The 16,558-nt window shown below is 38.4% G+C and overlaps 1 protein-coding gene and 1 long non-coding RNA gene across 2 annotated transcripts in view; one reads left to right on the top strand and one right to left on the bottom strand.

Annotated features, from left to right (window-relative positions):
• Nucleotides 1-1,180: 1,180 nt before the first annotated feature.
• Nucleotides 1,181-1,885, bottom strand: LOC126412094 (uncharacterized). Its single transcript, XR_007575227.1, has 3 exons — nt 1,769-1,885; nt 1,504-1,610; nt 1,181-1,353 (listed from the first exon to the last, which is right to left on the bottom strand). It is a non-coding gene; the product is annotated as an uncharacterized LOC126412094 (long non-coding RNA).
• A 737-nt stretch (nt 1,886-2,622) lies between these two features.
• The window catches only part of LOC126412123 (succinate dehydrogenase assembly factor 4, mitochondrial-like), a 34,270-nt gene continuing 20,334 nt past the window's right edge, over nt 2,623-16,558 (top strand). Inside the window, exons 1-2 of the mRNA XM_050081563.1 lie at nt 2,623-2,771; nt 4,366-4,464. Coding sequence (XP_049937520.1) covers nt 2,660-2,771; nt 4,366-4,464 — 211 coding nt within the window. The 5' untranslated portion in view covers nt 2,623-2,659. The remainder of the gene's footprint in view (nt 2,772-4,365; nt 4,465-16,558) is intronic.

Consider the following 16,558-nt stretch of genomic DNA (forward strand, 5'->3'; position numbering starts at 1 on the left):
TACAATTTAGAACCTGGTTCCTAAATCTCTGTCTTACCATTATATAATCTATCTGATACCTTTTAGTATCTCCAGGGTTCTTCCATGTATACAACCTTCTTTCATGATTCTTAAACCAAGTGTTAGTTATTATTATGTTGTGCTCTGTGCAAAATTCTACCAGGCGGCTTCCTCTTTCATTTCTGTCCCCCAACCCATATTCACCTACTATGTTTCCTTCTCTCCCTTTTCCTACACTCGAATTCCAGTCACCCATGACTATTAAATTTTCGTCTCCCTTCACAATCTGAATAATTTCTTTTATTTCATCATACATTTCTTCAATTTCTTCGTCATCCGCAGAGCTAGTTGGCATATAAACTTGTACTACTGTAGTAGGTGTGGGCTTCGTATCTATCTTGGCCACAATAATGCGTTCACTATGCTGTTTGTAGTAGCTTACCCGCATTCCTATTTTCCTATTCATTATTAAACCTACACCTGCATTACCCCTATTTGATTTTGTGTTTATAACCCTGTAGTCACCTGACCAGCATCAGTTATGGTTGGTCAAATACTGCTGTGACTCTGAATGTATTATATTAATAAGAAGCAACATTGCCTTTTTCTCCTGAAAATATCAAGTAACGTAACAAATGTGTTTGATTTTGCTTCCAATATGACAGTTTTGGTTAATACTCCACATGCCTACAGGACTTTGCAATGTTAACACAGCAGAACTCAGACATCTGTATGACTGTAGAGAAATGGAAACAGTCATATGAATGCCTCACTTTTGTTCCGACACAGTTCAAGACTCGGGAGAAAAGTTTTACACCTGGTGTTCTACATGGCAACTTCACACACAAGAACTTTTTGCCGACACTACTACCACCTACATAAGTAAGCTTTTCCTGTGGCACTTTCAAGTAATGCACTTTAGCTATTCCTGATTTAACTGGAAGATCTGTACTTCCCACTTTCATATCAACAGCCTCAAAATGCATATTGTAGACTACGGGATATGTTACAGGTCAGTGTCACACCAAGATTGTGGAGAAAGGGGGGCGGCACCTCGGTATCCAACAAGTGTTTACCAATAAATAAGTGGCGGAAAATTACGGGTATAGGACGGCTTAACATGTGGAAAATGAGATTTTTATTATTCACTCAATGTATTTAACATTTATTATTCCTTTAAAATCGCACAACAACTTCAATAAAACACTTTAATCAGTCACACACTTATTTCACAATTATTTCACTTTTAAACTGCAAATCCTCTAAGAGCTGTCTTGAATCTTCACGAGTCTCTCTCAACAGCCTTGATGTGGATAGATATGTACAGCAACCAGTAATCAGTCAGAACTGCGTCTGCAAAAACACAAGGATTATTAAACAATTTTTGCTGTCACTTTACTAGCAATATAATTGACAGAGTAGATTGCTAATATTTGCTATATCACATTCGCAAGAACGATCTCAATGAAGTAATTAAGTCCATCAAAACGCTTAGAAACTAACCTCTCGTCTGACGAAAACGGTCTAAAGACTGGCAATTTCTTCAGATCTGTTGACAATGATATTTTGAATTATCACTTTACTGAGTGGCTGAAATGTAGTTCAGGTACCTATGAACATAACAATATGTTAGAATTCATTTTCTAAACACGAACTATTACGGTACTGTGCGGCTACTTACATATTAATTACACTATTAATATTTTCACTGTTGTTTCTTTAATACAAAATTAAAGCCAACGGAAGAATAAACATAAAACATACTTACCAATGACAGGTTTGTTGAGATCCAATTTTCTGTGTGGACAGATGTAACTTTTTCATACGGTGGTACGTCGCAGAAATCGCAGGAGTCACAGAAATCGCAGAAGTAGCAGAAGTCACAGAAATCGCAGAAGTAGCAGAAGTCGCGGAAATCGCGGAAGTAGCAGAAATAGCAGTGGCGGAGGGATACGCGACTTAGGTTCCTTAACTGCGACTCTTAACTGCGACAAATCACAGTTAAGAATAATAGATACTGAAAAGTAGCATTCACAGAAATCACTGATATCGGAAAATCGCAGTTTAGCCCATCACTAGAATGGACTAATGGAGTATGGAATGGACAGTGAACACGCACGCACGTGGAGTCTGCCCCCACTACAACTCTCACAGCTCTGCGCATGCGCGATTCTGGCAGCTTGGCTGCGCCAGAAACATTTTTCCGGGTAGCGTCTGGCAGCTTGCTGCCACTGCTCGTACACCAAACAGCCCTACTTCGAGTAGCCAGAAAGCGGGAGAAAGCGCTGCTCATACACAAATTCAGCTTTGCGCATGCGCACGAGTCCGCTGGCAACTGCTCATACGGACCTGTAGTTGAGCATCCCTCATTTCGCTAGCTTTAGACGCCTGCATTTGCCAAGTAGTATGAAAAGTCTGACACTTAGCCAACCGACATTGAAAAGCAAATTAAAGGAATTTCTGAATGACAACTACTCCTACTCAATAGATGAATCCTTAGATATGAACTGAAGTAGTAACTGTGAAAAAACAAATAAAATTAAAAAAAAGGATTAAAAATTAATTATTTTGAGTAAAGAAAACTTATGTACAGTGACACGTTCCACATCATTACGAGATGTCGTATTCATGATCTATGAAACAATGGTTGATGTAATGTATGAATGTAACTTCGCTGACCGCTGTGATTAAGAGAATGGCGCTCAGGGTGAATGTTTTTCTGTTTCAGCAGACGAACGTTTTTGTTGTAGCAGCTGGCTTACGGACCAACAGTACGTTATAATTGAGCTGCTTATCGCATTATTTTTTTATGAAAATAATATACCAGGCACAGGAAGTAATACGAGTTTCGAAACGGAATAAAAATGTGTGATGTAATTGCCAGTAAATCAATGAGAAAGAATATGTAATTTTGCAAAACCAGTTTGCCCCATATAAGTAATGTGCAAATACCGCCCGAACTCGTGGGGAAGTTGCCTAGGAAAACTTTTTTGATAACCAATTTAAATGCTTTGCACATCACATCCCGCACAGGTATTGGTTACCTCATTTATTTGAATGTACTACAACCAATTAGAACTCATTACGCACATTGAGTTGACAGTTAAAAGTTTACAGTACCTCAGCTACCATCTCGCAAATCTTTTCTGTCTGGGCTACAGATAACTCAATTATTTGATAGCACTCTACCCAGGCTTAGCATTCTGGAATTTGATGCTGCTGAAAAAAGACGGCGATTTAACTGACAAAGAGAGGATTGCTCCACAACAAGATTAAGTCGATGGGTAACTTAAATTGCAAATTAATTCACAATATTTTGGAGAATAATTATATGAAATGTGGTCATACGTAATTGAGGTTGGGATGTTTTGATTCTTGGATCTCGTGAGTCAATACGACAGGTTAATTACACAGCACAGTATACATAGAACAGTACAATAGTTGTTGGCACTGGTGATTATAGCGTGATGGATAAAGTTAATTGGCAGTAAGCAGGCTATCCCAGACAATGTATACACAGCACACAAATGGATAACACTGGTTTGTCTTCAGTTGCTTACAGAAAGTAAATCTGTGTCTTGACAATATACTATCACTTGGTTTCCAGAGTCTCATAAAACTCCCATGTAATGATTAATAAAGGCATCACCACTCCCACAGTACCGTGTCAAAAACACTACTGTACTACACCTTACTGTTTCGTGTAGTAGTGAATGTGGGATGTGGGAAGATCATAGAGCAGAATATACATATTGTCATAGTATTCCTAATTCTGTAATGAGAAACTCGTACAATGTTTATACATCACAAAAAAAGTATGTATAGACACAAAATGTGCAGAGTACGTTCATACTGTGAGAGTTAACTGGTATTTGAAATGGCTCGTACTGTGAGAGTTAACTGGTATTTCAAATGGCTGTCACCAAATAAAATATCATATATTGTAAAATGGATTTCATATAAAATAAGCAAACATTTTTCATTATGAGAATATATTTCTAATGGAATACAAGTTATCATGTATTAAATAATGTCGTATTTTAAATTACACGTGTTTCCGTATTTCAGCTCAAGTGAAACATAGCGTTAATGCAAAGAATTCTGTAAATGATGTTTCCATTAACTAACAAATAAGTTAATGTTGCTAGAATAATTGGATTATTTCTTGCATACAGTAGTCACCACAAGTTAAAGTCTTTAGTTTCTTCAGAATTTCTCACCGTAACTGGAACTGTGACTTATTCCAGATGTTTCATTAAGTCATATTCTGCTCTAGACATCTAAATTAAAGTTGTTGTAGTGCACAATCATATGTAATAATTTCAGGGAAAATATGATTATTGAAATTTTATTGTATGCTTTCAGGTATTCTGCAGAGAAGTGCATCGACAAAACCTGAGAAGGAGCCAGCATGTTCAAAGACAGAGAGAATGGCAAAGAAGCTGAGGGAGAAAACTCCAATAGGTATTCTATCTTTACATGTCAGCCCATTAAAGCAGTGAAATTTTGTTGAAACTGTGTGTATATCAGCAGAGCAACCATATATTTCTTTGCATGGGTCGACATAAGCGTCTGATCCCACGCATCGGCTTTGACCCGTGACGTAAGGGTGGTGTTGTGTGTGGCGTCATGACGGCACGGAGTTTCGTTTGTAAGTGTGGCGTGTTTGTAGATGTCGTCGTGTTGTGGTTTGTTGTGCTCTCTGGTGGTATGTTCAGGGTTTTCGTTGGTGTGGTGTAATGGGCTCAGTTTGCTTTTGCTCATTATCAAGAATTGTTAGATTGTCGGCTGTGTTTGTAGCGGAATTTGTGTCAGTGAGTTAATGATTTTGTGTGAAGGTTAATTTAGAGTTGTTCGCTGTACGTCGTGTGGTAATTTTAGTACAATTAATCGGTTGTTGTTTTTGTTCAGGAATGGATATGACGGATAAAATTAACACTGCGCAGGTCAAGGGAAGTGTTCGATCCCAATGTGTGGCTGTGTATGTTGGTATTGGTATCAGGAGATGTTTTTGAGCTATATAGGCCAAGGGAAGTGTTTGATCCTAATTTATGGGATCGGAAACTGCTGTTGAGCTATATAGGTCAAGGGAAGTGTCAGATTCCAGATGATATTGTGTTTAGTGGTATTTGGGGAGTTTTGTGATGTCGGTTTTTTTCGTCGTTTTGTGTGGTTTTGTATGGGGGTGGGTGTCTAAATTTGTTTATATTTAGTTTGTTTGTTGATGTATTTTCATCCTCATAATGTGTACGTAACAACTTTATATGTGCCATATTGGAATCGTGGTTTATTGGAATCGTGGTTTATGGTCGTTTCTGCCATATTTATGACGTCATGGGTTAAAGCAGACGGGCGGGATCGGACGCTTCTGTATTTCCCTTTGCATGTACAGTACATTGATCAAAACAAATAGGAAATAAAAATATGGTTTTAACCCACACTGATAACAAAAATAGGATGTTATACCTACATATTCAAAACTATAATTTATCAGATTCTGTGGTATGGTGATCCTTTGGTACGATGCATTCTGACATCACAGAATGTGATACAGATACTACTGATGTCTTCCACAGCCCATCAAAACAAATGGTAAATTGTAGAGCAACTGATCATTTTGCTTCGGTAAGGTACAGGTACTGCAACACCATCATATGGAGCTAAAGTACTCATACTTTACAGAGTTTTCCAAATCTGTTTTCATTTCAGTGACACACATTCCCTTAGTAATTAACTTGTGCTAGCAACTGTATATAAAAGGATTAGTTCTCTTGCATAATCAGTACTGACTCTGCATTTGATCCAGTTGCCTCATCTTCGTGTAGCATTTGAACTTGATACGCCCTGCCCTGTGCATTCCTGTGACAGTCTGAGAAATAGGGACTATTGCTTGAAATTCTTTTATCAGTATTGGAAGTCAGCTATCAGTATTTGAGACTGTATCTTCTGTCTATGATTGTGTTATCTGTAGGGTAAACAAATTGGTAAGCCGATTATTTCGGTCTGAAACATGATGTAATTTCTTGAAAATTTTATTGTTAAATTTACAGATCTCTTCTCTTGAAACTACCTTTTGAAATAGGTATGTACCTTAGTAGGCAACATAAAGGGATTGTTGCTTCAAAGTAACTTATTTGTAAACAAAATCAACTACATAGACTGAAGACCAAGATGACCAATCAAATACAATGAGAGAACAGAGACTGAAGACGTCCAATTGTTTCAATGAACAAGAAGAGAGCATGACGTGATCTTTTTATTTGAGAAGCAACTTAAAGGACTACCATCCGCATAGGTTTTTGCCCCACTGCAAGAATTCTATATATTCCTTCTGAAAGATAAGGAAAAAAGAGACTGATACAGGAAGCTTGTTGTCCTCACCTTGGCCAGTGTAATATTACACCTTATGCTTGTCTTGAGTCTGTTAAACTTTTACTGTCAGTGAGACAATGACTTTGGCGTTGCTCTTTCTGATTTATTAACAACTTGCTATTATTATTATTATTATTATTATTATTATTATTATTATTAGTGTTGTTGTTAAAGCATCCCAGCTGTCAGTTTCTTCTCTATTGTATGAGGCTTACATGAAATTTCAGTTACTAAATTTTCATCCTGTGTACTGAATATGCGTTGCTGGCAACATAAATACTTAACAGTTTAATTCTTGTTGCACTTAAGGAACAAACATACTTTTCCATGTACAATAACTTTCGTACTAAATCAATATTTGTGGTAATAGTGTTAGTAGTGAAGTATCAGTGTTAATAGTAATAGCTACACTTTTTGTAGAGAGTAAAATTTTGAAATAGCTGTTAGGTCATAAAATCATTTTACTGTAGTAGCATAAGTTAGGTAATGTAGGCATATCAATTTTCTGACAACTGTAAATTTTTTACCATGAGTGAGAGGTGTGGGCTTTGTCATAGGTTTTGTGGGTTCTAGTACAAAATTTGCAGAAAATATTTTCAGTGGGAGGATTGCTGTGGGGAAGCCAGTGGGCATTCTATGGATGTCTTCTCCCAGAGCTACAGGATTTGAAGCAGAAATAAGTGAAGACAGGAGCAGAAGTGTAAAGTCTGTGCCCTTCAGTTGCAGTTAGAAAACACAAGAGAGGGACTAAATATGATGAAGAGAGAGAAGGGAGCTGGAGAATGGGAACTAGCAAGTGGTAAAAAGGGTGCTAGGAAAAAGATATATCAGACAGTTTCACTGGGTGTACCACCAATAGATTTGGCCAACTGAGAGTTTAGAGGAGAGAAGCTCTTGTAGCTATAGGTGTAGGAAAGATGCAGCAGGCCTCAACAGTTATGAAACCTAAGACAAATGTAACTTCAAATAAAAAGAAGGAGGTGGTGCTGTTAGATAGTCCTCATGGCAGAGGTCTAAGCCAACAGTTGCAGAAAGTGTTGAGGAGTGAGTACCACATCATCAGCATTGCAAAGCTTAGTGCAGGGTTGTTTCAGGTGACTGATAACATAGAAAAGTTTTGTAGGAATGTTACAAAAGAGGATCAGATAGTTATTGTGGGTTGAGCTGGGGATAATCTGGATAGGAACAGGGAATATAACATGGGTGATGACCTGGAAAATATAGTTATTCAAACTGGTGGCACAAATGTGTACCCCGTGCAGCTGTTGCAGTTCTACGATTGTTCTACATCTACGTCTATACTCTGCAAACTACCGTGAAGTTCCTGGTGGAGGATATGCCCTATTGTACCAGTTATTAGAGTTCCTTCCCATTAGATTAGATTTACTTTCATTCCAATTGATCTGTAGTGAGGAGGTCCTCCAGGATGTAGAACATGTCGAAAAAACAATAATACATGACTAATATTTACAACTGAAACAAATAAGCTAATGTACCTTCCACAGGTCCCAAGTGGAATGATTGCCATTTTTTTAATGAACACTATTAAAGCATCATTTTACAAACACTAATGCACTGAATTTAAAATAAAAAAAGTTTTATTTATTTATAAGGTAATAAACATGTTAATAGAACTACTATAATACTTATTTATAATGAACACATTACTGCACTGAAATGTTGCAGAAGTTAGATTGCACTTATACACACACACACACACACACACACACACACACACACACAAACACACACACTCTTATTTCCAATGAACACATTACTGCACTGAAATTGTGCAGAAGTTATCAGTTGGTTCTACTGAGAGATTCATCAATGGAGTAGAAGGAGTTGGCCACCAGTAAATCCTTTAGGCTTCTCTTAAACTGAATTTCATTGGTTGTTAAGCTTTTTATGACTGCTGGCAGCCATGGAAGAGATGTGGGGCAGATTTTGCAGGAAAAATTAGGTGACAGGTACCAGGTCACAAACTTTTTCAAGCCAAGTGCATTTCTTAGCCAGATGGTAGAGGATATGGCTTCCTTGTGCAAGGGTTTCACAAAGCAGGATCATGTGATGATAGCGGGTGGAGTGGGAAACAGTATAGATAGGGATCAGGGATACAGTTTTGAGTATGACCTGATGAAAATAACAACGACCCATACCAATGTTGTGCTGGTGCCTGCTTTCGTGTGGCATGATCAGCCCCAGTCAGGAGGGTAAATATAAAGTTGGATCAGTTGCGTAGGGCGGCCACTCTGTCAGACATTGGATTGGTTCCTGTCAAGGCTATTGACAGAAGGGATTTCACAAGGCATGGCATACACCTCAGTAGGAAAGGGAAGGGTAAACTGGCAGGGTTGTTAGTGAAATCCAAAAGGGAGAGCACTAGTACGCATGGATATACCTCTTTTTTAGACTAATATCAGTGTCCAATGAGAAGTTCAGGCAGGCAGGTGCTAAACAGGTCCAAAACTCACAAAATTCTCACAACAGGAAAGTAAATAATAATGTACCATATTTAACCACAATATTGGTGGATTAAAGAAAAAAGTAGATGAAACTTCCTGGCAGATGTAAACTGTGTGCCGGACTGAGACTCGAACTCGGGACCCTTGCCTTTTGCGGGCAAGTGCTCTACCAACTGAGCTACTCAAGCACGACTCACATCCCGTCCTCACAGCTTTACTACTGCCAGTACCTCGTCTTCTACCTTCCAAACTTTACAGAAGCTCTCCTGTGTGCCTAGCAGAACTAGCGCTCCTGAAAGAAAGGAATTTGCAGAGACATGGCTTAGCCACAGCCTGGGGGAAGTTTCCAGAGTGAGATTTTCACTCTTCCGCGGAGTGTGCGCTGATATGCAACTTCCTGGCAGATTAAATCTGTGTGCCAGACCGAGACTTGAACTCGGGACCTTTGCCTTTCGCGGGCAAGTGCTCTACCAACTGAGCTACCCAAGCACAACTCACGCCCCGTCCTCACAGGTATACTACTGCCAGTACCTCATCTCCTACCTTCCAAACTTTACAGAAGCTCTCCTGCGAGCCTAGCAGAATTAGCACTCCTGAAAGAAAGGATATTGCGGAGACATGGCTTAGCCACAGCCTGGGGGGTGTTTCCAGAATGAGGTAGCTAGTTCTCCTAGGCTCGCAGGAGAGCTTCTGTAAAGTTTGGAAGGTAGGAGACAAGGTATTGGCAGTAGTAAAGCTGTGAGGATGGGGCGTGAGTCGTGCATGGGTAGCTCAGTTGGTAGAGCACTTGTCCGTGAAAGGCAAAGGTCCCGAGTTCAAGTCTCGGTCCGACACACAGTTTTAATCTGCCAGCAAGTTTCATATCAGCACACACTCCGCTGCAGAGTGAAAATCACATTCTGGAAACATCCCCGAGGCTGTGGCTAAGCCATGTCTCCGCAATATCCTTTCTTTCAGGAGTGCTAGGCTCGCAGGAGAGCTTCTGTAAAGTTTGGAAGGTAGGAGATGAGGTACTCGCAATAGTAAACCTGTGAGGACGGGGTGTGAGTCGTGCTTGGGTAGCTCAGTTGGTAGAGCACTTGCTCGCGAAAGGCAAAGGTCCCGAGTTCGAGTCTCGGTCCGGCACACAGTTTTAATCTGCCAGGAAGTTTCATACCAGCGCACACTCCACTGCAGAGCGAAAATCTCATTCTGGAAAAAAGTAGATTCTCACAAAATTGAAGTAAAAAATAATGTTACCATTTTTCACCAAAATATTCCGGGATTGAAGAATAAAGTAGATGAACTCCTGGTTTGTTTAGATGACATTGAATCATATAATGTAATAGATATACTATGCCTGTCTGAGCATCACATTGTGTCTGATATGGAAAAGGTAAATATCAGTGGTTATAAACTAGCTGCACATAAGAGTAGTGAGAATAAGGTGAGAGGAGGAGCTGCCATATATGTCAAAAGTTCTCTCTGTGTAAAAAGCTTAGATACAAAAAGTTTTGTCTAGAACAACATAGAAGCATGTGTCTGTCAACTTAAACTGAAGGAGGGCTCTTTTATAATTGTAACAGTATATAGGTCCCCTTCAGGAAACTTTCATTTATTTCTGGAAAACTTGGATGCCTTGTTGTGCTATCTGTCAGATAGGGGAAAGCAAATGATTATTTGTGGGGACTTCAATGTTGATTCACTGAAAGAGTGTAATAGGAAGAATGACCTGGAAGTCTTGCTTGGTTCTTTCTATTTGACATCTGTCATTAATTTTCCTACTCAGATAGTAAAGGACAGCAGCACATTGATAGATAAAACTTTTATAGGCCAAGATAGGTTTAAAAACATAAATTCTTGTCCTGTTGAGAATGGGCTTTCTGATCATGATGCTCAGCTAGTTACAGTTTATGACATAGCTCCATTCAGTAATTCAAAACCACCCGCCAAAGTTGTGCATGTAATTAATGACTCAACAATTAGAAATTTCAGAGAAAATCTTCAGCAGCTAGACTGGGATGGGGTGTACAAGGAACCCAGTGCTAATTTAAAATATAACTTGTTTCATGATACACTTGTAAGAGCATTTGAAAACTGTTTCCCCAAGAAAGTAGTTAAATCTAATTATAAGAAACTACGCAAAAAACCTTGGCTTACTAAAGAAATAAAAATATCTTGTAACCACAAAAGGGAACTGTATCCAACAACAAGAAAGGGTAATGACCCAGAAACAGCCAAATATTATAAAAACTACTGCGAGACATTAAGAAAGGTTATGAAAAAGTCCAGAAGCATGTGCATCATGTCTGAGATGAATACCTCTGAAACAAAATCAAAACAATTTGGAATATTATTACAAGGGAGACAGGGCAGCCAAGAGTACAGGATGACGGCCTTACCATCAAAGTGAATGGAAACTTGACAAACAACAAGCCGGAAGTCGAAAACATTTTGAACAACCATTTTTTAAATGTTGTAGAGAAAATAGGATCTAAATGTTCATTAGAAGAGGCAAGGCAGTTAATGGAAGAGGCCTTGCCAACACCGATTGATACAAGTGAAATTCCACCCACCTCTCCTTCTGAAATTACGAAGATAATAAACTCTCTCAAGAATAACAGCTCACACGGAATTGATGGCATTTCCAGCAGGATAATAAAAACTTGTTCCCAAGAGATAAGTGGTATTCTTAGCCACATATGTAATGGCTCTCTGAAGCAGGGTAATTTTCCAGATAGACTGAAGTATGTCATTGTTAAACCACTGCATAAAAAAGGGGATACGTCTGATGTCAACAACTACTGCCCAATCTCTCTTCTGACTGCCTTATCCAAAATTCTTGAAAAAGTAATGTATTGTAGAGTAGCTTCACACCTTTGTAAAAATAAAGTTTTAACAAAATATCAGCTTGGTTTCCAGAAAGGTTTTTCAATAGAAAATGCTATATATACTTTCACTAATAAAATATTAAATGCTCTGAGTTACCGGAAGTCACCCGTTGGGATTTTTTGTGATCTCTCAAAGGCTTTTGATTGTATAAATCATGGAATACTTCTAGATAAGCTCAAGTACTGTGGTATGAATGGGACAGCACTCAAATGGTTTAAACCATACTTAACTGGAAGAGTGCAGAAAGTTGAAGTAAGCAGTTCACATAATATGCAAAAAACTGGTGATTTCTCAAACTGGGGAACAATCAAGAATGGGGTGCCGCGAGGTTCGGTCTTGGGTCCTCTGCTGTTCCTAATATATATTAATGACTTGCCATTCCATATTTACGAAGATGCAAAGCTGGTACTTTTTGCCGATGATAAAAGTATAGCTATCACACCCAACAGACAAGAATTAACTGGTGAAATTGTAAACGATGTTTTTCAGAAAATCATTACGTGGTTCTCTGCAAATGAGCTCTAATTAAACTTTGACAAAACACAGTACATACAGTTCCAATAGTAAATGGATTGGCACTAGTAATAAATATAGACTTCGATCAGAAATTGGTAGCTAAAGTAGAATATTCAAAATTTCTAGGTGTATGCATTGATGAGGGGTTGAACTGGAAAAAACACACTGAGGATCTGCTGAAACGTTTGAGTTCAGCTAATTATGCTATTAGGGTCATTGCAAATTTTGGCGATATACATCTCAGTAAACTAGCTTACCACACCGATTTTCACTCTCTGCTTTCGTATGGCATCATGTTCTTTCGTATGGCATCATGTTCTGGGGTAACTCATCATTGAATAAAAGAGTGTTCATTGCACAAAAGCGTGTAATCAGAATAATTGCTGAAGCTCATCCAAGATCATCCTGCAGACACTTATTTAAAGAGCTAGAGATCTTCACTGTAGCCTCACAATACCGTATTTACTCGAATCTAAGCCACACTCGAATCTAAGCCGCACCTGAAAAATGAGACTCGAAATCAAGGGAAAAAAAATTTCTCGAATCTAAGCCGCTCCTGAAATTTGAGACTCGAAATTCAAGGGGAGAGAAAAGTTGTAGACCGCACCTCCAAATTGAAACAAAGTTGGTCCATTGTAATATGAGACACAATTTAGGCCGAATGAATGACTATACAGCTACAGTAGTTTGGTTTGAGTCGTAAGCTTAGCAGTTAAGCTTTACCAGGTAGCCATTGCTATGCGTCAGGCGCTCTGTCCGTATTTATATGGGTACCCTTCCTTTTTCATGTGCTTCGTCTCGTTTGAATTGATTGCTTATTTTTCTTTGGTCTGATAAATGCCATTCTCTTTGTTATACGTGTTTACGTCACTCTAAGCTGAAAATGCATTACTGTACTGTGTCGTGCATTGTTGGCGCATTCTGATAATGAGTGTTTACAGCCAGTCGCCGCTCGCGGCATGGCTTGCTTTTGTGCATGCTACCGCCGCTTACAATTAAAAAAAAAAAGAGAGAGGAATCGTCTCATTAGCGAAACAATGGCAAGAGACTGCTATTTGTTGTTACTTACACTGCTGCTTTCTTTGATAATGATCAACAAGAACCAAATAATAGACTGCGTATGATAGAAGATGTTTTGAACGAGAGTTTAGCGAAAATTTTTCTCCGTTTGAAAATCTTTGCAGACGCCTCATTAGTACATTACATTCTGCACAGAAATAAGAGTCATCCTAGATTTAAAAATGTAGTCAATTGGCGTGGTTCATTTCTGACTGTATCACTATTAGGCATAAGAATAATACGAATCTAAACATGACATGATATGTATATTCTTCCGCGTTTGCTGTCGTCTCACTCTAGTTTCGTAGTTTATTAGGCAGACAGGATTTAAATGAGATAGCAGCAAACACGAAAGAATACATGGCAAAATGTTTATATTCATATTATACTTATAGTGAAGAGAATACTGCATGTGATTCACAATTCATAAAAGTTCATATTAGCAACCATCTCTTCTCATAGGTAGGAAAAAATTGAGAACGTAGAGTTGGCCATATTGACAAACATCCCAAACAATCTTTCCAGTCGGATTTTTGTAGTACATTGAAATGCTGCTACATTGGAAGATTAACAATACGGAATTTGTATTTACTTCTTGGATAATGTATGAAAATGCAGTGGTCGAAAATTGAGGCGGAGAAAAATCTCATCTTCCACCTTTTTTTAAAATTTATTTACTGACGCAGAGGTTTTGGCGTCAGTATTTATCTTTGTGCCTGCAAAGCATGCCTGTGTAGCGCTACATATATTCGACGGCAGAAGTTAGTTGTGGCGGCACCTACCAGCATTTTTCAGAACTTCCGCTTACTTTGCACTCGATTCTAAGCCGCAGGCTGTTTTTTGGATTACAAAAACCGGAAAAAAAGTGCAGCTTAGATTCGAGTAAATACGGTATATATATTCACTTATGAAATTTGTTATTAACAATCCAAATGAATTCACAAATAATAGCAGTGTACATGGCTACAACACTTGGATAGAGGATGATCTTCACTACTCAAGGTTAAATCTAACTTTGGCTCAGAAGGGGGTAAATTATGCTGCCACTAAAGTATTTGGTCACTTACCTAATAGCATCAAAAGTCTGACAGATAGCCATATAGCATTTAAAAGGAAATTAAAAGAATTTTTTAATGGCAACTCCTTCTACTCATTAGATGAATTTTTGGATATAGTAAGTGGATAATTTACCCAACCCCCCCCCCCCCCCCCACCAAAAAAAAAAAATATTAAAAATGTTAAGCTTCATGTAATATTTTGTGTAATGTTATATCTTGTATAGACACCTTTCATTAAACTGACATGTTCCACATCATTACGAAGTGTTGTATTCATGGAACAAGTACTAATCTAATCTAAATTGAAAATGTATGTTCCTGAATAATGCACACCTTTTTGTACAAGAGTAAGTGACTTTAAATCCTTGTGAAGATTATTCTTATTTCTAGTATTGATTCCATGAATTGAGCTGTTGGTTTGAAGAAGCGATGTATTTTTAATGACAAATTTCATTAAGGAATAAATATATTTGGAAGCAGTAGTTCATATCCCTAGTTCCCTAAAGAGGCTTCTGCAGGACGTTCTTCAGTTCACACCACATATAACTCTTACTGCACGTTTTTGTGCCCGGAAAACTTTAGCTTGGCTGGATGAATTACCCCAAAAAATAATCCCATATGACATTATGGAATGAAAGTAAGCATAGTATGCCAGATTTTTCATTTTTATATTCCCTTTGTCTGACACAATTCACATTGCAAATAGAGATTTGTTAAGATGCTTCAGCAGTTCTGTGGTGTGCTCCTCCCAGTTGAATTCATTAGCAAGCTGTAATCGCAAGAATTTAACACTCTCCACTTCCTCTATCTGCTTGTCATCGTATGTTAGGCATATACTCGTGGGACACCCCTTACAAGTTCTGAACTGCGTGTAGTGTGTTTTTTCAAAGTTTAGTGACAAAGAATTGGCTAGGAACCAGTGATTAATGTCCACAAATATTTTATTAGCTGATCTTTCTAAGACTACACGTCATTTGCTGTTTATTGCAATGTTTGTATCATCGGCAAACATTCCTGTATGAAGCATGGGAAGAATGGTTGTTTGGATGCCTCTGTCCATGCTGTAATTATTCTAATCTTGTCCTCAGGGTCCCTATGTGAGCGATACATAGGGGGTTGTAGTGATACATTGGGCATTGTAGAATATTCCTAGAGTCGTCATTTTAAGCTGGTTCTTCAAACTTTGTTACTAGACTTTCTCAGTACAGTTTATGTCTATCTTCAAGAGCCTACCAAGCTTCTTCAGCATCTTTGTGACACTCTCCCACAGTCCAGACAAACCTGTGACCATTTGTGCTGCCCTTCTCTGTACACATTCAATATCCCCTGTTAGTTCATCTGGTGCAGCTCCAGCACACTTGAGTGGTGTTCTGGAATGGGTCACACAAGTGATTCATAAGCAGTCTCCTTTGTAGAATGATTGTGTTTCCCCAGTATTCTACAAATAAACCATCATCATCTTAATACTACTGTTAGGCGCATTAACATGAAACTTGGAAGGGCACTGATAACCAAAGAAATGGCTCATACTTCAGTGGTGCCAATTGAGTCTATCAATAGATTAGTCTTTACAGGATGAAGTCTGTATCTCAATAGGTGTAGGAAAGGGAGGTTGGCAAAGCTTATAGGTGACAGTTTAGTGGGGAGTGGTGAAATCATACATGGAAAAAATCCTGTATTAATTAGTTTTAGAGCTGTAGCTCTTTTAGACTGAAGTCAGCTGATAGGTATCCCTGCTTAAGGGCAGTTTCTTTAACAAAGGAACCACCTTCGAGGAAAGTCAGGCATCTGAGTAATGGAACAGTTAGCACATTGCGTCAAATTTTAAGAGGAATTAGAGATAAAGCTACTGAACTACTTATTCATGTTAACTTTCACATAATTGTTATATCCTAGCACCACTTAAAAAAATGTGACAATTTAGAGGCTTTTCTTTTTCTGCTTGCTGACGACACTAGCTTGGTAGTGCAGGGTGTTGAGTGCAACAAAACATAGGCAGTTTATCACATCCTGCAGTTCAAGACGTAATTTCATGGCTTGTAGAAAATAAATTGATGCTAAGTCACAGTAATACTTTGTTTTTACAGTTTCTAACACAATGTTCTACTAAAATTGACATTTTGATCACACAGAAAGGGCATATGACTAGCCCCTGTGTCTCAACGATTCAAATTTCTAAGCATTCAAACAATGGAAAATTCAGGATGGAATGTAACA

This window comes from Schistocerca serialis, chromosome 7, assembly GCF_023864345.2.
Source record: "Schistocerca serialis cubense isolate TAMUIC-IGC-003099 chromosome 7, iqSchSeri2.2, whole genome shotgun sequence".
In the NCBI taxonomy this organism is placed as follows: Eukaryota; Metazoa; Arthropoda; class Insecta; order Orthoptera; family Acrididae; genus Schistocerca; species Schistocerca serialis.